The sequence below is a fragment of the Grammomys surdaster genome, unplaced genomic scaffold (genome assembly GCF_004785775.1).
Source record: "Grammomys surdaster isolate TR1022 unplaced genomic scaffold, NIH_TR_1.0 64, whole genome shotgun sequence".
NCBI classification, from domain to species: domain Eukaryota; kingdom Metazoa; phylum Chordata; class Mammalia; order Rodentia; family Muridae; genus Grammomys; species Grammomys surdaster.
In genome coordinates this window covers 6351930-6377920 of record NW_021604566.1, presented here as the reverse complement: position 1 = coordinate 6377920, position 25991 = coordinate 6351930, and the positions used below count along the sequence as shown (strand labels likewise).

General features: G+C 38.1%; 1 protein-coding gene across 1 annotated transcript; it reads right to left on the bottom strand.

The window, feature by feature from the left end:
- Positions 1-1197: 1197 nt before the first annotated feature.
- On the bottom strand, positions 1198-25991 carry Impad1 (inositol monophosphatase domain containing 1). The gene is made up of 5 exons (XM_028770192.1): positions 25611-25991; positions 16203-16365; positions 14908-15003; positions 7919-8080; positions 1198-6670 (listed from the first exon to the last, which is right to left on the bottom strand). The coding sequence occupies exons 1-5, from the start codon at positions 25989-25991 to the stop codon at positions 6402-6404; spliced, it is 1071 nt and encodes a 356-aa protein (XP_028626025.1). The 3' UTR covers positions 1198-6401.

Below are 25991 nucleotides of genomic sequence, written 5' to 3'. Positions count from 1 at the left end.
AGGTGAAATATAGGCCAGTTAACAATGGACCAGGCTGATAACATCATAACATCACTTGCTCTACTTGGAGGTATTTGTCTCTGAAGTGTTTATGTAATTGAGACTTGGGTTTCAATATGGTTATGTGCCATGTGACATAGGCAAGAGGTAGGGCGTAGCAAATCCTGAGCAAACCCTCAGGATCAAGGGAGTTCTCCTGTAACCTTGTCAGTGTTCTAGAGAATGAGTTATAAAAACCTTCCTATTTTGTGATACAACTTCTTGGCCCTGACACATTCCCATCATAGTATCATCCACTATAAAGCCTTCACCTGAGCCAAGCCATCAGTGTTGTGCCCTTGGACCTCGAGAAAGCTAAACTAAATCAAGTCCCAAACTCATTTTATTACATGAATAAAAAGAAGATGCAGTATATATCTACAAGTTTTTTGTTGGTGGTGGTGGTGGTGCTTGGTCGGTTTTGGTGTGTATCTGTAGGGAGCCAAACTGATCCAGGACTTTCTCAGATGCTCAGATGGATTTTTGCTGTGTTCTTGTGTAGGAAGAGACTAAGCAAGGGCAGTATAATCCTGGAGCCAGTGCTTTCGAAGAATCAAAGTTCAGATTTCTGGGGACCCAACTCTTGCCCCTGGACTGGTTGGTTATCAGTGTCAAGGTAGCTATGTCTGAGCTAGCCTGTGCTCTCTGCCAACATCATCTTAGTTCTCTGCTGATCTTGCCCATTTTCCTCCTGCCAATAGTATATATATGATGCTGTACTTAATAATCTTGCTTTTGATAATCCTCCTGAACCCAGGTACTGCTTTTGTCTTCTTTCTCATCCCCAGTCCTCTTCCTCAACGACTTATTCCTGTTGCTTCAGGACATGCATTTACTTCCTCCCTCACATTTCAAAATGGGTCAAAATTCATCTAGAAGTTTGTTTTTTCTTTGTTACCCATTGCTTCTTGTGTATGTTGTAAGATCAGAAAATCCCAGATCCCAGGCAGATACATTCAGAGACAAAATTTGTCAGTGACTGGACAAAGGTGGAATGGAAGCCACTATCTAGTAATATTTCTGACTGGACCGGTGGGTCAGGTTCTGGAAATAGATGCTAAAGATTGCCCAATATTGTAGATACTCTTAATGCTATAGAATTATACATTTTAAAAAGATGGAAACTGGTAATAGAGAAACACCAACACAGCATACCAATCTTTTCAGACATGACTGATTTATTTGATGAATTCAATTTCACTTGTCAAAGTATAATTAGGGGGCAGGGTTTGGAGTAATTATTTCATTAGAAGCAATCACATTTTTTTTTAACAGTTAATTGACCATGGGGTAGTATCTAGAGGAAAGGCAAAACTTTAAAAACAACAACAAAAAAACAACGTAGTGTGTGTGGGTGATAATTACAAATATCAGCAAAGGAAACAACTAGCTTATATTACTGAGGCATGAAGCATGCTAACACTAGTAGTGACCCTTTAGTTCAACTCAATGCACAGTCTAGACTGAGTTTGTGCAAGACACTAGGTACTAGGGATACAGTGAAAACACCCGTGCGCGCGCGCGCGAGCGCACGCACACACACACACACACACACACACACACAGACATCTTCCATCTCATCTCCTTAGCAAGTACACTAATAGCATTTATGAAAGTGGTATGGGTGAGGCATAAAGCACTCTTCTAAGGTCATGGAAGGGGATATTTCTTCAGGTGACACCACTGAGCTACACTTCAACTTGGTGAAGTGGGTTGGCAGGTGAGCCTGCTAACAAAATGTGGCATCTCTGCCAAAGGAGAACGGCTTATTTCTTCCATGGCTTTATATATATGAAAAGAAAGAAGTATTCAAAGGTAAATATTCAAATTTCTCTCACCATTGACCCATTTTAAGAAATGGATTAACAGGGAGAGAGGATGAAAAATATAGTTTAAAAGATCAGGGAAAGGACACAATTCTGGTGACACAGGCATAGGCTGCTCAAGGGAGCACTGCCAATATGAACAAGTCCTATGAATAGGTAGTCCATTACTCTAGACACCCTGATAGACTGCAAAGGCTGATTCTGGCCACTGAAAGTACAGGACAAGAAGGGTCCCTCTCCAAATGACTCCACATAACAAAGTCTGAAGACCGTATATGGGATTGTTTTCAGATTACCTATTTCATGCTATCTTAGTGTGTTTCTTTCCTAGTTTTGTTTTTTTTTTAAATTGGAGGAACAAGTCTTTTGAGAATGACACTTGTTTTACACCTTAATATAATATTAATTAAATACACTAACAAAGAATTACAACCCCCGCTTTTGTACTTTATAAGATATATTATATAATACTTTAGGGAATGGCCACAAACACAATACATAGTCAGTTGTCTTAGTATTATTCATCATCCTTAACTTCAAAGTTTGTCCTGTATTATCTCAAAGGCAAACATCTCATTTCTTCCCTTAAATTAATTTACTGCCCAACTCAAAAACCAAACCAAACAAAAACCAAAAAAACAAAAAAACCCTGTCAATGCTAAGTCAGAATACATATACCTGCTAGGCTTTGATAGTATAAAAAAGAACAATTTACACATATATCAGCACCTCACAGAACCATGTCATTGTAAACTTCACTATTGTGAAGCAGTCCTGTTAATCGTGGCTGTCAAGATTAGAATCCTTCCGTCATTAGGAACTCTGTTATGTAACATCACACAGTATTATTTAACTATTAGACCACCAAAATCGTACCACTAACAGCTATTTTTTAACCATAGTTACTCCAGAGAATTAGAGAAATATGAAGTTGTCTGAAATAATTTATTTAAAAGTAAAATTTGTAAAATGTGATCTATCCTGGTCTTACATTTAATTAAAAACTAAATGATGAAACATCATTTCAGACTTATATACATCATGATCCAGTTCTTAGAAAAATGTACTTCAACTATAAATGCTACATTATGCAAAAATAATTTATCAGTTTTATTTAATTTTAATGACGTCCCCCAACTCTGATATAAAACACATTAAAAGAACTTAAAATTTAATGGGAAAAAACTACTTTCCCCATTTATTAAAAACAAGTTTTGATTTATTAACATACAATGCCCTGTTTAAGGCACGACTTTTTTTTTCTTAAGGAAAACTCCCAAAGATTAGTTTTTTTTGTTTTCTATACAGTTTTAAGACAGAGCCACTTTGCAGGTATATCATTAAAAAATCTTAATCAGACCTAAAATGAGAAACTACTACTGTTTCTACACAGCAACAATATACACAGCCACCATAGGTAGTTGCAGCTAGAATTAATCCCAGTAGTTCTTGCTTTAACCTCCCATGTTGTCCCAGGAAGACCATCAACTATGACCAAGAAGTTAAAATGGTTTGCACTAGACTGCACTTTGCACTTTTGCTTGAGTTACCAGAGCACTACCTTCATAGCTGGAGTACTATCCTATTTTTGAACTAAAAGCACGGTAGGGACAGGAGCCAGGGCAAGTGCTAGCCTCTCACCCTTAAGGTTCTCTCTGCCCTGGGCTTCCGAATCTTCCATCTCTGCCTAACCTTCACCCCACCTAATTTCTTCTGACATAATCTGAAGAACAGTCCAAAGGAAACAAAGAATCCCCATAACTCTCATATAACATAAATCTAGATGCTCTTGTCAATTCATTATTTATCACTAATACCTCATTTAGTATTTTAGTAAAGAATAAAAAAAAAAAAAAACTGGGGAAAAGAGAAAAACCACCAAGACGAATATGACTATTTTGTACAGCCTTGTAAATTCAACTCAAGTGGAGAGAAACCAGCAGGCTTACCTATCCAATTCACTAGCATACTCCAGGCTAATGTTCTTGAGATGGGTAGGAACATTTTGTAAAAATGTTAGTATTGAGTCATATAACAACATGAAACATGAACAACATGGCTTCCAAGGTAATTTTCTTTACATCTCATGAAGCCTCAAAAATAATGGTTAACTAGATCTCTTCCAGGATTGGTGACTTTCACTGTGAACTTTACCAAAGTCTCAATTCTACCTGCTGAGTGGCCAATATAAAGAGGAATGAGTTTATAAAAGGATTTTGGGGTAGGCATGGATCCAGGTGATATAATAGCTAAGAAAGAGTAACAATGGAAAAGTGGGCAGGGGTAGCGAAGGGACTGATGCGTGGCTGAGAGGGGACGGTGATGTCACCTGTGGATGTCTCTGCTTCTATTAAAGGGAAACAAGTAAGCTTCTAAATATAAACTTGTTTTGTTGTATTTTAGAAATAAAACAATTTAATATTAATTCTGAAAGATATTACATACTCCACAGCAGATACGTTCTGGCACAATAATATCTCATATAAATAAATACTACTTTCCTTGTAATGTATATTGTCTAAACAAAAATTTTTAAAAAACTGAACTGTCTATAAAAGTACGTAAAATCATTAGTAACTAGACAACATGAACAAATTATAAAAACTGCCTTCATCTCTCAGTCAGCATCTTTACTTTTGAGCACAACGCACAATATTCTTATTCTTAGTGACACCTATTCATGAAACTAAAAACAAAAGCAACTGTGTTTACAAATATGAACTAGTTTTACCTGTAATTAATGATAAAGTTTCTGCACATTAAAAAATACCCAATTAAATTCCATTTCCTGCTTTGACATGTTACAGTGAACACAGACACCCCTATCACAGGATTCTGGTGAGAGTACCTGTTTCTGGCATTTCTCCATAGAAAGCAGGATTTCCTTTCTCTTTTTGTATTATCTAGTGATTAGATTAGTTGTCTGAAACTGTTTTAAAAACTAACATGTCCTGTTAAATTGATACCAAGTTTTCAAATACCAAAAATTTTTCACCACACAAAGGCCATTCTAGTGGATTTGTTACCAGCTGCTAAGTATGGGAGAAAGCACTTGTACTGTATTAAGATTCATTCAACTGCTGAAGAGTGATAGGTTTTGGGCCCCATGACATGCAAACCTCAAGTATGCACAGTATACCAGGCTAGGATGTCCATCCTTTGCTCAATTTTAGCTCTAAAATAAGAAAATAAATAGAAATATTCTTTAGGCTTACATTTTTAAGAAAGAAAAAAATGAGAAAGTACTCATTTAAGTTGACAAGGGCATCAAAGCCACATGAAAAAACATGACTGATTATTTACATCAATTTTCTAGATCACAGTAAGAAAAACTGCTCACTCACATCAACAAATACAGCTCAGAAAACAAGTTCATAGTTATAGCAACATGACAAACGCTACCATATCTTTTTCTGCCACATTCTGCCAACTGAGTGGAAAAAAAATTTTTATCAATGAGAAACTAGAATTGTGTCAAAAGTAATTCCTTTGATAATTTGATTATTTTAAGTAAGTCTGCTAATAGCTAAGAAAAAAACAATCCCATTCTTGATAATAAGACAATGTCTAGAGAAAAACCTGGCAAGGTTTCAAAAATTAACTAAAACATAATTCCTGAAAAATAGCTAAAACTATTCAATCTGTATGTCAAGTAACTTTCAACTATCACAGAATCATTTATATTCTTAAGAGTATCTTACAGCATCTTTCATCACTGATGAGACACTACAGCAACTCATGGGACTAATACTAAAACTTAAAACCAACTTTTCTGTTAAAGACTAAATCTTGGTCAGTGGAGAAAGGATGAACAATGAATGGCCCCTTCTATGGGGAAATGAAAATCAACAGCAACACTCAGACAATTCCAATTATAACTCAGTCATTTGTCTGTATTTTCTACCAGCTGGTAAATTTGTTAGTAAAATTTCAAAGAAAATAACCTATTTAAGCCATTTCTATTAAATCCATAGAAAGGCAGATGAACAGAGCACTTGTTTGCATATTAATATGAGACTTCTTGTGCTTTCCATCTGAGAAGTAAAAATCACCAATGATTTTATTTTTAATAAGATACAACCTCAAGGTTAAACTAAATTCTACATAAAACGAAGCCTTCCTCAAACCCAATTCTATATGGAAGTATCAACAGTGCAGACTTCGTCATTTGTTGTGTGAAAATGGTGACTCCTAACAGTGTAGACTCAGCTCTAGAGTTTAATTCACAAATATATATATATACATACACACACACACACACATATATATGTATATATATATGAGCCTTGTGTATGACAACTGTATGAAAATAGTCTCAAAAATAAAGACAATACTTGAGAAATGAAGCAATCTAATTTCCCTGATTTTGTATCCTATTACAGGGAAAGTAAGTCTCTGATGCTTCATAAGTACTTCCAAAGTACTTGAGGACGGCCTTAACCATGCATAGTCTACACCAGTCCTTCAACACATCCAACAGTTCAGGCCGAACAATTCACATCTGGAAGAGTTGCACCCTGTGGTCAGGAATGCTTACTAATGTCCTGACTTTTCTAAATTTGGAAGTTTTCTGACTAGAGCTTGGTGGTTCATTTTGATGCTAGCAAGGAGTCCCCCTTCAATGCCGTCAGACCCAGTATAACTGATTTCTTCACCACTCAGAGTGGTCATATGCCCGCCGAGGGCTTTTAAGATGGCATTGCCGGCACATATATCCCACTTTTTGATATATGTCACATGAATATATAGATCTGCTTTTTCTTGAGTCATATCAGCCACATCCAAGAGTGCTAAAACTTTATAACCTAAAAGACAAAGAGAATTTAAATTTAGGTCATTACTCAAATGACTTAATAAAAAGTATAATGTTTTCAAGAACATAGTTAAATGGAACAGAATAACGTCTTCATGAGTGTTCTACACTCTCTTTGCCAAAATCTAAAATCATTTCCCAACATAATTATGTTAACAAATAACAAATCCAATATTATGCTCGATATAGCAATAATGTAATCAAACTAAGCTTACTAATTAAACTATTGTCAATTTCAACAAGCCTGTCTATGACACCTATTATAAGAGCAGCACTACCCCACTTTCTTTAGTAATGAGACAGCACTTGCATAGGAGAAGGAGGAAGAGGAAGAAGAGGAAAGGAGGAAGCAGAGGAACAAGAGGAGGAGGAGGAAAAGGAGGATGAGGAGGAAGAAGAGGAGGAGGAGGTGAAGCCAGCGATGGTGACAATAATGACGACACCACTATGACATCTAGAGTCTAGTTCATCTCATCCCCCTGGCTATTCTAGTCATTTACCTTTCCTAACTAACATGGTGGAAAGTGTCATTTCTCCCATTCAACTACTTCTACCTTAGCACTGCTGAAAAGCAATTAAAATACAAATGTTTTGATTTTAACCTATTTATCTGAATTAATATTTTGACATGATAAAGATTCATCAAGTGGCCTCTTCAAGCTAAATCCATGTTATATTCTTCTCTTATAGACATCTCATAGTAATTAAATTAAACATTTTAGAAGGTGGTTTAATCAGATGATAAGTCAAAAACTACATGTGGCTCACAATGTCTGTTTTTCGAACTGTGGGCTCTGATTCATAATGAAATAGTTTAAGAGCAGAGGATAAATGATAAATTTGGTGAATACAAGACTTGTTCATCCAAAATGTACAAATTGAAGAGTTCAGTGATCCAGGGATTAGCCATATTCTAACAATCCCTAGGATGATGCCTGACAGCTTTTTGCCACATGAAACATCTCAAGTCCTCCATCTTTCCTCCTGACAGGTCAATGATAAACACATAGAACAATTATTTTGAAGTCAAGTTATATAAAAAGCAATGCTGCTGGTATGTAGTGGTGGCAATTTGCTTTTATAGTGATTTAAGGACTTCTGTAGTGATTAAGTGATTTAAAACTGTCTCCTTATTTTGTGCCCATGCATGAAACAAATAATTTAGTCTCCTGAGAAATGATCACATATGCTGAGAACATACTATGGAACCACAAGATGGGAAAAAACAGGAGGAACATACCAGCACCACCAGCCGGGATGATTGAAGTCTGGTTTCCAAATGTCTGAAGAGCAACCTCTTTGACCATTCCTGCATGAGAGCGAGACACGATGATCTTTGGGGTCTTCTCATTGTAGGAAGAACGGGCTTTCACATTTGAACCACCATCTACCATTGCCCAAGCTGAAAAGCAAATAGGATACTCACTAACAACACTGAAGCTTTACAACTCCAAAGCAGTACATAAACTACAGTCTTCTGAACCAAGTGATTTAAAAATGAAAGTCACCTTCTACAGATTTAACCATTAAACTGTTTTTGTAAGTACAAAAGTAACTTTATTTTTTTATAACAGGCATGTATTGAAACAAAGCTTCTAAATGCCCTGTGTCCTTCCCAATTATAATGGTTATCAAATATTTGGCATAAGAATTCTGGTACTCTCCTCATTACCAGTTGAGCCTCTTGTAACCTCTTGCGACCACCCTGTAACTCAATTCCTAGCTATACTTCTCCAATTTTCTTCCCCTACTTCAAACATTTCACCTCAGTATAGCCCTTAGCAAATATCTTGCACACTGAGGTCAATATCAAAGGCAGACTCAGGGAGAATAATCTGTTACAAGAACACAATTGCTTAGATAATTCAAAGTTTAAAATTGATTTTCTCTTATTCCTACACTCACAGATTATTTGTAATAGCATTCTCACGAATGGCTTTAAAACACAAAACAGTTCAAGTGAATTAGAGTTACAGTCTGTCTTATCAAGGAGCATGTCCTGGTGAGCAGTCTTGACACACCTGTGAAGCGGGAACCTTAACTAAAGAACTGTTCCAGGCATGTCTATAGGGCATTTTCTTTACTGCTACTTAATGTAGGAGAATACAGCCTATGGACAGTACCATCACTAGGCAAGTGGGCCTGGGATGTAAGGTAGCCGAGCAGGTGGAGAGATGGTTCAGCCTCTAAGAGGACTTGCTGCTCTTCCAGAGGACCTGAGTTCTATTCCCAACATCTATGTCAAGTATTTCATAACTACCTATAACTCCATCCAAAAGGATCTGATCGTCTCTTCTAGCCTCTGTGGGTGCCCTTACACAAAATTTCATATGTATGTGAGTGGCATATAGCCACAAAGACACATTTAGAGACATAAATAAAATTTTAAAGAAGGTAACTGAATGTGGGAGCCTGGAAACAAGCCAGGAAACAGCACTGCTGTGTAGATTTTGATTCAAGCTCCTGCCTTGGCTATCCTTGATAATGGACTATAATTTCCAAGATGAAATCAACCTTTTCCTTTCTACATTAGTTCTGGTCATGATGTTTAGGACAACAGAAAGCAAAATAGGACAGAGTATAAAAATAAAAAGCCAACTGGATACTGCCTACAATCCCAGCATTTAAGAGGTTGAAACAGGAGGGTGTTATGAGTCCAAAGCCACTGTGGTCTGTATAGTGAATTCCAGCCACCCTGGTATACAGTGTGATACCCCATCTCACAAAGAATGGATCAAAAAAAGAAACTTAAGGGGGAAGGTGGGGTGGAGGTGGAAGTGATAACTTGGCATATACGTATGTTTTGGGTTTAAGGTTTCCTCACTATAGTCCAAACAATGTAAGAAAACAAATTTAGTCAGAAGTTAGAACAGCAAAATTGCTCTTCTAACATTCACTCACTGTGGAATACCACAGCTATCAATGAATGTAGTAGTTTATTCCTAGCTACATGGGGTAAAAAAGGAAAGTAAGGAGAGTCTAGGTTTCTGAGTCACCATGGATGATGGTGGCCTCCTTCTGAAGTCTATCCACAACTACAAAGAAAGTAAACATAAAGCCCTTTCATCTATCCCTACAGAGTAAGTAGGGCATGGAGGAGAGGGACAAATCCAAACTGCTGAGTAGGCATGGAATTAAACACAGAAGACCAGGACAATAGCTGCCAGATGCAACACCAATGTGGGTATGACATTGGGAACTTTGAATTGCTAAGAGGTCAGAAAATTCTCAGTGATGGGAAAACTCAGCTAACAGGGGCCAAGGTTCCTTTTTAAGCTTAAAACAAGTCAATAAAACACTTATAAGACAAGGCTTAGAAATGATATGGCACCTGGGGAGGAGAGAGGAAGAAGACATCTCTTGTCATTTGGAAAGGCAACTAGTGTTCTTCAAGGAACAAGACCAAACAAGACCAAAGAAATAAAACTAAAGCAGGTGCCTAATAAGAAGCCTCCCCACCACACATGAGAGAAAGTTCCTAAAGGAGGGTCAGCCAGTGGCATCCTGTCACTGCCCCCAGAAGACTTAGGTGGTTCTATGGAAGAAGTGGTCTGGTTTCCACAGCAAGAAACTGCACGGGGCTAAGAAGTAAAGAAGCTGTTGCCCATTAAAAGACCAGAGTGCAACAGTGTAGAGGCTAGAAGAGACCTACCTCACTTGATAAGATCTTATCTTAAGAAAGCAGCTGTCAATCTACTTCAGGAATAGAATGCAGAGAAATGAAAATACTGAAGACAAAAATATATTACTTGTAACTTAAAGGACACTGGAAGAAAGAGCTCATGAGTATTTCACATAATTTTATGTTTGTAATTATTTACAAGAAAGTTTCAAAAGATGAAGAAAATCGCCAAATTTTCTAATTAAGGTGTGTTAACTATTCTGTTTAACTAAGATATGAACTTACGATGCTCTAGCTGTAGGGGTCAGTATTGTATAGGATATAAGCAATTACTAATTCAGTATTTTAAAAGGCACTTCTTGTTAAATACATAATACACTAATTAATAGCACTTACTTGGTTAGACAACTTATTTTTAAAACATTATTTTAAATTATGTGTATGTCTGCACACGTGAGCACAGGTGCTAGGAGGCCAGAATAGGATGCAGATCCCCTGGAGCAGTTTTGAGTGGTTAAGTGACTGTTACCTAATATGGATGCTGGGAACTAAGTGGGCCCTCTGCAAGAAAAGTAAGTGCTCCTAACCATGGAGCCATCTTTCCAGCTCCAACACATATTTAAATTAGATTTAGGTGATAAGGTAAATGAGCAGCTACAGAATATGTTTATTTTATGAATGATAAAGAAAAACCCAGTGGAGTCCAGGGAGTGGCCCCTCCCTATAATCTCCTACTACCTGACACGTGAAGCCCAAGACAGGACACTGTCTCTTGCTCCTCAGCCTGTATTGCATTTAGCTACACTGAATGTAAATCTGATTACTTGGCTCAGCAAGTAAGACCAAAAAGTAGGTGTGGTTCAGTGATTCAAACACTAATGCCTGCTTTTGCATTTTTCACTTTATAAAGTACACACACACACACACACACTCACACAAACACACACTCTGAAAGGAACATAAAACGGGAATCACAGTGACTCATTAGGCTAAGGCTTTGAAACCTTCCTGTTCTTTAAAGGGTGCTTGCTGCTGCTGCTGCTATTTCTTTCAATGTTCAAGACAAGCTCTCTCCTCTACAGTAATTCTGTATCTACAGTAGGAAGGAGAAAGGAAAAAGAAATGAATAGGGTATCCCAGCTATTGTCTATGTTAGGCAAAAGTAACTAGAAGCCCTATTCATTGAATCTATGCTTCATCTCATTGCCTGAAACACAGGGTCCCCAGAGGCTCTTACTTTTATATTATTGGTTGTGAGCCTCGCCTTAAACTGCTGAGCCATCTCTCCGAGGCTCTTACTTTAAAACAAACAAACAAAAAAACAAACAAACAGTCAAGAGCCACAGTAGGTTAATGAGTGGAAGTTGATGCTGAACAGGAAAGCTTATTCCCATTCTAGGGCCTTGTTTTCTATATAGAGTAAAGAATTAGGAGCCTGAATTTAGGACCAGCCATAACTACATACGCCTGTTTAAAAAACAAACAAATAAATAAAACAAAACAAACAAATTGATTCAAAACATAAACACAGTAGAAAATAAATGCCACTGATAGTTTGACACATAGAATTCTGACATATTTCTAGTAGCTACAAATCGCCACTAGGAACATTTATGAATTCTTTCAATACAGTAATATAAAAAAAAAAACCTGTGTTTCTAAGAATTTCAAGCTTAATGGATTAATTATAAGCAGCAAGAATTCTGATCAGCTCTATTCCAATTGCCACAACAATAATTCCTATCAGGAGCTCCATTATATAGTCAACTATAGCTAACTTCTGATAACACTAATGCTCTGTTAATACTAATGTATAGCATGGAATCAAAAACTGCAAAGCAACAAAACTTCCTATCTAGGAAGAGACTGCTGTCTATACATAATTATGGAAGTTCTGTTTCTGACTGGCATGCACTTTTACTTTAATATGATGGATGTTACAATATAGCTTTACCCTCTAGGCATAATATGGGCATCCCATTTCCATGGTAAAGCCCAAGTACCTTTAGTCCTGAAGATATGGTAACAAAATATGAAATACAAGACAGTGATGGCTAGGTGTACTGTACCAAAGGAGTTCCATCTAGGATTCCAGCAATTACTTTTTCCACTCTCCCAGGAACATTTGTTCTTGGGTGGTATTAGCATATGTAGGACGACAGGTTAACGAATAGGACTCTATGACTCAGTCTCTGCAAATTTTGAGTCACCTGTAAATAATCTTTCAACTTTGTTTCTCGAATAAATTACCCCAGACCTAGTGTTCCCTAAGCTAAACTTAGCTGCAAGCCTTTCTTTGGTATTGTCAACTGCTGTTACAACCTGGAGTAAGTTATGTTTGTACTCCTTTCTCCAGGAAAAGTAACAGCAGAGTAAGCTAGCTGCTTACAATAGAAAAGGATACTTTATTAACTTACAAAGATACTTTGGCAAGCAACTTGTTCCTAAAGTAAGACTTCTGGTGACTGTACTACTTACTGTTTTTAAATTACTGTTGTAATTTAAACTTAACACAAGCTAGTGTCATCTTGGAAGAGGAAATTTCATAGAGAAAATAACTTCATCAGATTTGCCTGTAGGCAACTCTTCCAGACATGTTCTGTTCAATGTGGGTGGGCCCAACACTCTGTGTACAGTTCCCTCACAAAGCAGGTGGTTCTAGGAGGTATTGAAGCATGCTAAACTAAACAAACCATGAGGAGCAAACTAGTAAGCAACACTCCTCTAGTACTGCTTCAGTTCCTGGCTTCCCTTGATGAACTATAATTTGTAAGTGAAATAAACCCTTTCCTCTCCCAAGTTGCTTTTAGTCATGCCTTTTTATCATGGTAGTAGAACCTAATTATACAGCTATCTTATTTTAGGTAAACACACACCATGTCTTGCAATAAAAGCATGCCATCTTTCCACCATTCTGAAGTCAACAGTCAGAAGCAAAAGGACTAGCTGCTAGAGTCTCAAAGGGACACCCAACATCCTGCCTCCTGGAGGATCCTGACAAGTCTGAGTTGATTCAAGACTCTACTCCAAACTCTGCCTTCTTCACACCGTTTTAGGCTCTTTAGCTACATGTGTAGCTCCAGTTCCTAATAACAGCTACTCTACAATCTCATCTGAACACTTAGCTGCCTGGACAAGAATAGAATACGGGAAAATTATGTCTCCCCCCACCTCAAAACCACACAAGGTGGTAAGTAAGTCAGATTGTGGAACACTGTGAGCTACTGGAAAACTTCCAGAGACAGAGAAAACCACAGAATAGTCTCTTATATGGTTCAGAGACAGTGCATCTCTGCCAACATATTAGCTCTTGTCTTCCAACTTACAGACTAGTGTTTAAGACCATTTATAGTTTCTATTTAAAAACTTTTGCAACTAAACAGTATTTTAAACTCTTTAAAATACAATGAAACTAAGAAATCTTGAAGGACCATGTAACTGGAAAGTGAAAACTCTCACTCCTGCCCTTCTGCTTTTATCTCCTAGGAATCACTAGTTCAGAAAAAATTTATGTTTGTTTGAGGCACAGTTTCACAGAGCCCAGGCTGAGCTTCAAGTTCATACATAGATGAATATTTTTAATATATTTTCATTATCATTCAGTTCATTTCATTCATGCATATATTTTTATTTTTAATTATAACAGCCTTAAGAAACTAATACACAAATGTGAGGCTGACACTATATTATCCACAATACCTAGTCATTAGGACTGTTTTCAATACTGACATGGTGGACACTGTACAAATTAATAGCCTTGTCACCTTAGAGTATGGTGCTGTCAAGTACCATAATATTTGCCCTGTAAGTTGATGGAAATTAACTATTTAAAAGCATGACAAACCATTGCTGTTAGTTAGCAATAGTATTTATAATAACTATTCTTCCCCCATAACAGTTATAACTTGTGCTGTTATTGTAAATATGAAACTACTAGCTATACCACACCTTAGAAAATCAGAAGAGCAGGCAGCCTTGCTGAGTAAGTGGAGTATAATTATCTTCCCTGCATCCATTGACATTGGCAAGGCTACCAGCAAAGGCCATACCCAAAATAAATAAGAAGTTCCAGTTCCTTGACATGGTCATCCATGCCTTTTCACAACACAGCCATCAATGACCTGACCTGTACTTTGTAGGAAACTAACATGACTGTATGATGAATGGAAAAGCCAGGGCCCTAAGAAGATTCTACAGATATAAGACATGTGCTGTAGCTAAACATGGAACAGCTACTCTCCCACTTTTGATGTTTAAGTATCATTCTCCTTTATCACACTATTGAGCTCTGCATAAGATTTGGCTAGATAAATACCAGCTTTATTTCACAAGCCAGTGTAAGAATCCTAGGCCTCAACTCCAACAAGAACCACAAGACAGCCTGCTGTACAATGTCTCTACCTAGTAGTATTTCAATAGATTTTTTAGGAAGCTGTGTTCTGTCACATACTATCAATGTCAACCATAAAACCCTCACTGTCATCAGTGAAGTAGTGTACAAGGGTTGAGGACAGACTTTAATTTTTAAAATCCTAGAATAATAGTTGAGTAATATAGACAAATGGTTCAGTACCACTGCCTCTCAAAGGTGCTCACACACTTCATACCTGTATATTCAGAAAATGGCTTATGAATAACTCCTAGCACAGGTTTGCCATTCACAGCTACACATACCATGGTAGTGACATACTTTCGAAGATCCTCTAGAAGAAAACACAAAGGCATGGTTGTTAAAGTACTGTGTTTAATTTCAGCACAAAATAGGATACTTACCTCATTAGAATTTAGATTTGTGAAACATCAGTTAAAAGCAAAACTGTTCTAAGCAGAAAGACAAGAGCTACTAAGTACTTATGAGACCTAGTTACTTGGGCTATTCACCCAGCCCATCACTTCAGTAAATCCATTTCTTGGGCCAAATTAAAGTCAACTGAATTTAGTTTCCTAATTTGTCCATCTTTAGATAATTATCCATCTTTAGATATAAATTAACTTTTAATTTTATAATCAAATTTAAAAACCAAGTTAGAAGTTTATAATATTCCTGAACAAATGGATATGCTAATATTTATGTATTTGACCTAGTTTATTTCAGAAAATTTTTTTTGCAAAAAAGCTCAATATTCTATGTTTCTACTATTTATTCTATAATATAATTAGTTTTACAACTTTAGTTATTAAGTATATATCTTTATCTTCTCTTCATTCTCCATAGTAATAATCTATTGAGTAGATCTATTGGTTCAAGGTCAGTATATAGAATGCCAAGGTGAAAAAGTACAAACTCTCATTTTCTGGGGGTCTTGCCATTTAACATACATCAGGAAAAAGAGAGGCAGAAATTAAATACCTCTGTGAAAGAAACAGCCACAGAGATAATGCCACAGAGATGAAACTTAAGCTAGGTAAGAATAACATGAATGTGTATATTTAGGGGTTGGTTGTAATAATCTTGTTTTGTTACTTTTAACTTTATGGCTCTATACAATTTACAACTTTGAATTCTTATGTCAAATGTATATATAATAAAACTGGAATTCCCAACATCCAAACTAAATATTATATTATTTTCTAATATTTTCTTCTTAGTACTAGGTGTCTAATAGCATGCTGGTGCTACTCTTAAGGATCAAGTTGAGCTCCTGATCCTGAATAATCTAACGTTATTAAAGGAATACGATATGGTATGGGAAAGAAGAGCGAGAATCATCCATTCTGTCTAAATGGCTCATATAATGGCTTAATCATCTAGTCTGCATGTCTGGAAATCTAATTGGATTCTTAAAACTTAACTGGAAAAGTTATTAGGTTTAAAGAGATATATCTGCCACCATGTATATACTGTACCTGCCTCGGTCTGTGTTCTCTAACATAAAATGACAATCTAACAGTTGACACCCACCTGTGTATTCTTGTGTAGCATCAAGTGGGTCAATCCAGACAGTCACACTTTCTGCTGGTACTTCCTTAGGAGCAGCTATTTCCTTCAGTATGTCCTCAGGAATCTTACGGTTCCATACAATGACCTCCTTGTCAGATGCATCCACATGTTCCTCTGTATTTATCTACAGTGAAAACAGTTGTTAGACACAAAGGAGAAAATCATTATCATTTAATAAATGCATCTCAGAGAAATCACATGAATTCTTATTAATGAAAGCCTTAATACTTCAAGGAATTCAATAAAGCACTACATAAAAAATTCCAATTGACATCTTCAAATACTTTCTAATATTCAATTTTACTGTTTTGGTTAATAAAAACAGACACTCTAAATATAGACACTAAATACATGTACCACTGAAGGGAGTCAGCGAGAGTCCCGAGGGTCTGAAGCTCTGGCAGATGTCTACCATCCAGCGCTAGGGAGGAGTGTGTTTCAGGCCGCCTTAGGCTAATTTATAAGACTCATTTTTAAACTAAAACTAAAACAAAATAAAAACCCTAAAGTAGCCGGGTAGTGGTGGTGCACGCCTTTAATCCCAGCACTTGGGAGGCAGAGGCAGGAGGATTTCTGAGTTCGAGAGTTCGAGGCTAGCCTGGTCTACAGAGTGAGTTCCAGGACAGCGAGGGCTACACAGAGAAACCTTGTCTCGAAAAACCAAACCAAAAAAAAAAAAAAAAAAACAAAAAAACCCTAAAGTATGAAAATAGATATACTCTAGAATATTGCACATAAAAAACTACATATAGAGGCAAACTTCTAGAACATTAACAGTACATATACAAGAGATGTGTCTCAGGGTTAGAGAGATGGTTCAGCAGTTAAGAGCACTAACCACTCCTCCAGAGGTCCTGAGTTCAATTCCCAGCAAGCACATGTTGGCTCACAACCATCTGTAATGGGATCAGATACCCTCTTTTGGTGTGTGTCTGAAGACAGCTACAGTGTACTCATATAAATAAAAATAAATCTTTTGTTCTAAAGAGATGTGTCTTAAAAATAGAGAATTTGAGTCCTAAGGGATATAATAGCTGAGGAAACTGGTGATCTAAAATGTACCTTTAAGAAGTAAGGAAAAGGAATCCTGGAGATTATTAAGTAGATATACTAGCAACTTACAAAACCTACATAAAATTGAAATAAGCAATTGAAAAAGAAAAAAAATGCCTTGTTATCTTTTAACTATGTATCTAACATATATCGAAGGATAAGAAGGTAAAGATTTCTATCTTTTTATTTATACAAGCAAAAATTAAAATATAAAATAAATCTGATTTAGCATAAATACATAAAATTGTGGAGTAAGGAAAAGAATGCAGACAAAAGTATTTTAAATTCATGTATTTTGCCTGCATGTATGTCTGTTATCACATGTGGCTGGAATCCTGGAGGCCAGAAGGTGGTGTAGAACCCCCTTGAACTGGACTTACAGATACTTTATGAGTTGCCAAGTGGATCCACAGTGCCCATGCTGGGAAGGGACTGGGCTATCCCTGGAGCTTTGTGAAAGAAGGAAGAGTTAAGAACCATAATGGCCTAAGATTTCATTGAATTTTGGTCCACAAAGCTAAAGAGAAGTACAATGGTAGTTGCCTGAGGCAGGGAATAGAAATAAAAAGGCTATTATAAAGACAAAACATTCGGAAACCGAATGATGATGGTTTCACAACTTGGCAAACCTACCAAAATTACTGTATACCTGAAGTGGGCAGATAAATGAACTTTGCTGTAATAAAGTTATTTATAGTTAAACAAAAACCAAGTTAGCTAGAGAATCCTGACAGGTGGTATTTGACTTAAGACCTAAAAGAGAACACAGCAGGCTCTAGAAAGTGAGTTCTATTCCTTCAAATAACAATGTTGATGTTAAAATGAACAATGTTCCTAGTTTGTTTCCAAAGCAGTGGGCCAGATGGGAGGCAAGCATAGCTGGAGTAAAAGGCATTGGGCACTGGGTCAGAGGAACAGAAGCCACAGGTACTGGGTAGAACATGATGCCAACTGCTTTCTTTTATAATGTATACTAAGAACATACAGAGGAGGAGAGTGTGAGGGAGATAAAAATTTAGAATGCAAGAAACAAACAAAAGGCAGGCAGCTGATGATTAACCCATGACACAACACTAAAAATTCCAGATTGTCAGATGTAAAATATTTATTATCAAATGCATTTTGATACATTAGCAACAAATATTTAATTTTCATTGTTTCACAGTGACTCCTCCAGTGTTTGTGCAGTGTGAAGTCAAGGATCCCGGCTCCACCTGAGTAGAGCTCTCTGAAACCCCTCAGGCTCCCATAGGTTATACCCAGGCCTCTTCCCACTGTCAACTTCCCACAGGTGGGTCAGGGAGTCTTGAAGAGTCTACCTCCCAGTTTTAAGTCACTACGTACGTCTATCAAGATATTAAGTCACCCTCACTTGATTCTTGTAAATAGCCTTTATATTTTTCTCATGTTCTGTACTATACTCACTCACTTATTCAACAAATATTTAGCTTGTTGCATTCTAAGCAATTTTGGCTACCAAAATAATAAGACAGACTAAAGTCACATCCTCTACAGAGCTTCCCATCTTTTTTATTTATTTTTAAGTTTATTCTTCTCTCATATATCACATCCAACCACAGCTGCCCCTCTGTCCACTCCACCCAGTTCTCCCCAACCCCCTTCTTCCTCAGATCCACTGCTCCTCCATTTCCCTTCAGAAAAGAGCAGGACTCCCAGGGATATCAAGCAAGCATAGCATAACAAGATGCGAATGTAGCTTTTATTTGCCAGATCTAATTGGTGTCACAGAGGCTTACTGCTAAATAAATTCACCCTTTCTAGCTCTTTCTGAATTCTGACTAGTTCAACTCAGCTGTTCTTGCCCAAACTCTTCTCCAGGCTGACTAATTCAATCTAGCTTCTCTCAGCTTCTCACTGAATTAGTTTGCTTGGCCTCAAATTAACTCTGGCAATTGTTAATGCCTAGGTAACTGTTGCATGTCTAGCCATCCATTTTCTGCTGTTACTTAGAAACTTTCTCATGTGGGAGATGACTGCATATTGTCTTATGTTCTGGTTTTGGTGGTCTTGGAAACCAATCATAATAGAATTCACTTAAAACTGTTTTGTACAGTTAACCACAATAAGCTTATACCCATACCAATCATCTGGCAGTACTTCCAGCACCTGTATATGAGCTTTTATGGGTTTTGCATACATAAGCTGCCACTGGGCTCGACCCCAGTGTAAAAGAGACACCTGCTCCAATATAAGTTTCCAAGTTTCCAAGACATCCCTGGGAATTGACATCCTAAGTAGGAGAAAGAGTCATTTACATGGATAATTTACATCCTGATTGGCAAGGTAAGAGATGAATGTTAGGCAAGGCAAGTCCCCCACCACAGCTAAATACCTCAAGCAATGGAAACAGAATAAGTATACAACAAAGACATGTTCCTAAGGCAACACCCATCCCTAAATCCTGAGTGGTGGAATAAGTTGGCATAGATGTTTGTGGATTTCAGGCTTAAAAGCTCTATGGGATTCTAGCTAGGTGTCGAAGTTCAGCTCCAGAGTCTGGTCTGTGTGTCCCTATTGATCAGTCTTAGGGTTTATGTTCAATAAACCAGCCCTGTTTGACTGAGATAGGTGTCTGAGTGGTTTGTGTGGTGATTCCCAGACCTCAAAAACAATCTGTTCTCTCTTCTAGCTCCTTCTCATTCTCTGTTCTGTCTCCACCTGCAACCTGTCTCTGTAAAACTGTCCCAGTAAAACTACCTCTCTCTTCAGTGGTCTCTTAAGTTGCCTCTCTTTTCTATCTGTTCTCATGGTATCTGGGTGTATACTAATGGTGTGTCTTACTCTAGCCAGAGGGATTAGAGGTGTGTGGCCTGCTGCAATCTAGCCAGATAGAAGAAACCTGGAAGGTCTTAGGATGTGATCCCTTGCTAGACAAATATGTTGCTGGATTAAAATTCGCCTACAAGATGAAATAAGAGTAGGCATGAACTATCTTATCAAGGCTGAAAGAGGCAATGCAGTAGGAGGAAAAGGATCTCAAGAGCAGGCAAGTCAGAGACACTACTACACCCACTGTTAAGAGTCCTACAGGAGCATCAAGCTACACAACCATAATATATGCAGAGGACTTAGCTCAGACCTATACAGGCTTCCTGATGGTTGATTAATCTCTGTAAGCCCCCTATGTGCCCTGGTTAGTTGATTCTGTGGCCTGCATTCCTGTGGTGTTCTCAATACCTCTGGCTCCTACACTTCTTTTAACTCTCTTCTGGGGGTTCTCTAAGCCCCACCTAAGGTGTAGCTGTGGGTCTCTACATCTGCTCTCATGAGCTGCTGGATAAAGCCTCCCATTGATGATCTGTGTCCATGAGATTAAACCAGGAACTAAGTATAACAAAATCACAAAAAGCCTTTGACTTCCTACAAACAGTTCTCACCAAGCACTACCACTCCTTCTTACCTCAGTCTGGCTACTCTCAATTAAGTCATTTATGATAGGAACAGAAATCAAGATTTTCAGAGAAGCTATGATTTTAGTGGGTGATATAAAAAGTTTCTAAAAACCAGTAAATTACAAACTGACCATACAGGCTTAGCCTGTAAATGATGCCTAGCATTGCTATTTCTACACATTCTTGGTAACTACTTATCAGACATAGTTGTTATCTGACATTAGATGTCATAGCCAGTGAAATATGGACAAAAATGTGACATATCTAACTTCTTGACTAATAAAAAGTTTAGTTTTCCTCTTTTTCCTGCCATGTTTTCATGGCAGAACCACACGTGAACACCATCAACTGGTTCAGAGTCACAGTATAAAGGACAGCTACCTTGGACAGCACTGGCTACTTAAGTCTTTCCTAATGAATGTATTGTTCTCTTCATATCTAATACTCTAAGCAGTTTAAGAGGCAGGATAAATTCTTACATTATGATTCAATTTAGCTTTTCTTCCTCTAAACCTCAGTATAGAAGAACAATGGAAGGAAAAATTATAAGTGGACTGGGAGACAGGAGAAATAAAGATACATAGGAAATAACACAATAAAATGGTAGATCTGGATCTAAGAAATAAAAAAGCTTAAGGGAGAATAAATATGGTTTAAGATACATTTCATACACTATGATAGGGTGCCCAGATTTTTGTGATATATATGAAGCAGCTATAAAATAGAAGTGCTCTATAGCTTTTTAAATGAAAAAAATGCTAATTTGTGCAACCAAGTCAGGGATCAGCAATAATATATGTATTGGATATAAGGTGGTTGTTAAGTTAGTACATAATACATACTATCATGCACATATAACACACGTATACAATTTATACAAATATTCAGGTTTGCAACTTGGACTCCAGAATGGAGAAACAAACTACTCTTCACCAATATTATGAAAGTGCAAGGCCTTCAAACACAATTGGTGCAGTTATGATAGATCAGTTAATTTGGGTTGAAGGGCTTTTGACCTTTAGAAGAATCAACCATCTATCACATTTACCCATAACCTATTATATAATTAATATGTTATTAGATACAACATCTCACACATAATTTTGTATATGCACTCTAATCGATGATAGGGTACCCAGATTTTTTAACTAAATATTATTTCTGGGTGTAGCTTGAATGTTTTGTAATACATTTAACATTTGAAAAAGCAGATGCAATAAGGTTAATGGGTCTTACTCAATCCTGTGAAAACCTGAATAAACAAAAGGGAAAGGAAGAGGAAATGTGCCCCTTCTGCATGACTGCTGGAGCCGAGACAGGACTCTTCTGTTCTCCAACTAAGACGTATACAATGGCGTCCACGGGTTTTATGCCTTTGAGTTTTAGCTAAACCACACCAGCAATGTTCCTGGGCTTCCAGTGTGCAGGCTGAAGACTGTAATTTCTCAGCCTCTTAAAGAGCCAAATCCTTCTACTAAATATCCATCAGGTGTTTCTCTGAAGATTGATTATTTTCAAAATGTAAAAATAAATGGCTACCATATCTGTCCCATCTGCCTCTCAAGTACAACCTGTAACAATTATTACTACTGTCTCATACCTTAAAATTGAATACAAACAAAGAAAACTAGACTCTTAAGTTTCCCATTATGCACTGCCTGTATTCCCTCACCTTCTTATCAACTTTGCTTCCACATCATGCTACCAAAGATAACTAATGAAGTGTACAAAGGACTACCATAAAGACTTTGTTCAAGGCTAGGAATATAGCTGAGTGAGCAATTGCCAAGTTAGTGTAAGATTCTAAGTTCAATTCCCAGCACTGCAAAAATAAATAAGAAATTAATTAAATTTGTAAGAAGTCAGTTCTTAGTACCCAAGTCCAGCAGCTCACAAATGCTTTTAACTCCAGCTCCAAGGAGAAACAACACCTCTGGTTTCTGAGGGCACTTGTGCGCTCATGTGTACATACCAACACTCACACACAATCAAAACAGTTTTTTAAAAATGCTTTCTATAAAAGAAGAGATTTCTTTCAAGTCATTTCTCTGGCAGGACTGAGAAGTGAATCCAGCATTTCCCACAGGTGTAGATGCTCTACTAGAAGCTGCAGGTCCAGTTTTGTCATTTTTACGTATCCCTAAAGACTCATCCTTATCTATCTCTATCCCTTACAACCACAACCCACTTAAACAAACCTCTTGATTTCCTTATAACACTATGCTCCTTAGTTCTCTGAGCATCTACTCTATGGTATTCCATTTGTCCAATGCATTGTAGTTAAGACTAGAACTTGCTATATCACCTATATTGCTTTTACCCAGAACCAGGCAGGCAGTTGTAAGATGCCTCTCAATGATTACTGCTTTGAAGCAGTGAAATTAAGCAATGCCAAGCTGCCTAAGCAGCTGCCTCTAAGACTGTAGATCCATGGTCTGAAAACAACTGATGACAAAAGGAAACCTAGCAATGAAAGTGTGAACTTGTGTTTTGACTGGGCAACACACACTTCTTGTGTCACTGGCCTGTCTCTCTTGGGTAACAACCCCGCCAAGAGTGCTCTAGAGTGATTGCCTCTATATTGTATTAAAGTGAGAACATCAAACAGGCAATCTCATATAACAAACTCCAGACAGGTAAGTAGTGCGAAAAAAGAAAACATACCGCTTTCACTTTGAAAGGTGGTAAGATTTAAAAGGGAGGCGAGGAGACAGTTGTGCCTTGTCAATGGTTACTCTGCATTAGGAAATGAACTAACTGGAGAGCATGAAGTAAGTTTCTCAAAATAAATAAATATATACATAAATTGGGGTGAGGCTTAAAAACTAACCAGCATTGATGATATAGTGCTTAGACATTGGAAGAGAGGAGAAAAGGAAACAAACAAGCCAAAAGCCTAAGGCTGTATCTCTACTTTTTAAATGGCTCCATTATACCTCTAGTTTAATAAATTGGAGTAAAGGAGAGAGTTCAATATCACACATCCTAAGTCCACCGATGTTCATAAATCAATATAACATCCTGTTACAGCAATCAATACCTAACGTGAACACTGAAGGCAGATAAACAAAGATTCAGCCACAAGAAAAGTTATTTTCTATTAAGGCACTAAGTGAACATCTGAAATTCAAAAGCTGAGTGTTGTTTTAAGAAAATGTCATGTGCTACCCTTAGCAGCTATTCTTTTTGCTTGTTAATATGTGAAAACTTGACAGAGAGGTTTCAAAACTTATGATGTAGCTTACTTTACTTTAGATAAAGCAGCTGTGCTTGCTACATTTTACTATCACTACAATAATATTTGTATATTTTTCCTCTAAGAGGAGCTCACATAAGCCGTGGAGTGTCATGAGCCAGAACACCCATTTGGAAAATGGGCACAAATGATATACATTTTAAAATTGCTATTTAGTTCAAATAAAGTTCTATGTGACCAGTATCTGAGCTTGTAACTAGAATACATTAAGTGTATTCGCTGCAGTACCACAAAAATACCATATATCAACCCCCATTTCTTCCATTAACTTTTAGGGAAGTACATGTATTTTGAGAAGACCAAGTTATTTCACAAGTATACCTCACATTTAGAAGCAAAAGGCGGTGTTATTTGTCACAGTAATAAGAGGGTAAGGTACAAGGAAATGTGGAAATATTCAGTGTATGGTCTTGGAAGGCATTTGAAAAAAAATACACTCCAGTGTATTAACAGGTGACATCCAATGTCTCATGGAGGGAAAAAGGAGGAGGCGGTGACAACAAAAGCAAGACCAAAAGAAAAACGAGTAAGAAAGGAAGAAGCATTACCTAGATGTGAGATTCTTTAATGACAATACCAATTCTTTGAAGATCAGCAGGTCTGATGCCTTTCAAAGAAACCTGGGTTTAATTTTTATGTTTTTATCTAATCAATAAGACTATTGGAAGCAACTTTTGTTTCTAGAAGCCAAAATCTATCTACTGTTAGATGATACATTTAAAAGATTCTGTTACACTGTGTTGAGCCCTTCCTCCAGAAATAAGATAAACTGGAAAAGGCCCACTGTAAAGTCGGAGGTTGTTGCAGATACCTGTAATCCCAGCACTCAGCGCTAAAGAAGCTGAGGCAATGGATCTTGAATTCAAGTTGAAGCTTAGTTTCAGGTCTTCCTCACCTACTTAAAAGAAGCCACAAGAAAGCAAGAGTGTAAGAGCACACGCACACGCAAACACATGGATAAGAAAACGCAGCTGCAGTAAAAGGATTCCGAGAGGGAAACAATGCTTAGATTAAGACAATATCAACTCCCATTCAAGAAACCTACTAAAGAAAAGGTGGCTGTTACTTAATTCTCTCTGACATAAGTAAGAGTCTTGAGTGCGAGAATACACCGAAATGAAATTGTGAGAAAGCATACCTCCGAATGTTTCCTTGAAAGGTAGCCCAAACTACACAGCATTTATAAACTGGATCTTGCTACAACTACGGCTTCAGCAATTCATGAACCAATCCCCTTCCTCCCGTTGCTCTGGCACACTAAAGATTTCAGCAGGCCTTGCCCTTCTGAGTGGTCGGACTGCTTGCCAGATAACATGGACTCAATAGTCACGACCACCTCAAGGCATAAAATCCTAGGAGAACACAAAGGTCCAAGGGGTTCAATCCCCTTCCTTAGAAAGCAGCCCGTTAAAGACATGCAGTTCACTTAGCCAGCATCCCAGCATCAAAGCCCATCCAGCTCTCCCTAGCGCGGACAACACCCGCCCGCCTACAACGAGGGAGAGGAGAATGAGCGTCGCCCCAGTGGTAAAGCCACAAGCGCCACAAGGTCCCATGTGCATGACCTTGCACACATCATCGGTGTCTCCCAGCCCCGCACACCAGGTCCGACCCCGCTCCGGGCTCGCAGCTCGGCCCAGCACCTACCTGCACGCTGGGGAAGGCCGTCTTGAGCAGGTAAAACATCTTGCGGTTGGACAGCACGTCGCCACTGGTCATCTTATCGTCGGCGCCCTCGCGCGTCTTCCCCTTGGACTTCTCGTGGAGGACGTTGCTCTCGCGGACCCGCCTCACCTCGTCGCCGCCGCGCTCGGCCGCCAGCACGGCCACGGCCAGCATCTCGCGCAGGTCCACCGTGCCCCCGTCGGCCGCCACCTCGGCCGCCCCGCCCGCCGGCTCGCCGCCCAGGCCGAAGAGGCTGAAGCGACCGGCCAGGAAACCCGAGTACAGGTGGTAGAGCACCCCGAGCCCCAGCAGGAAAAATACGGCCACCCCCAGAGGGGACAGGCGGATGCCCATGGGGGCCAT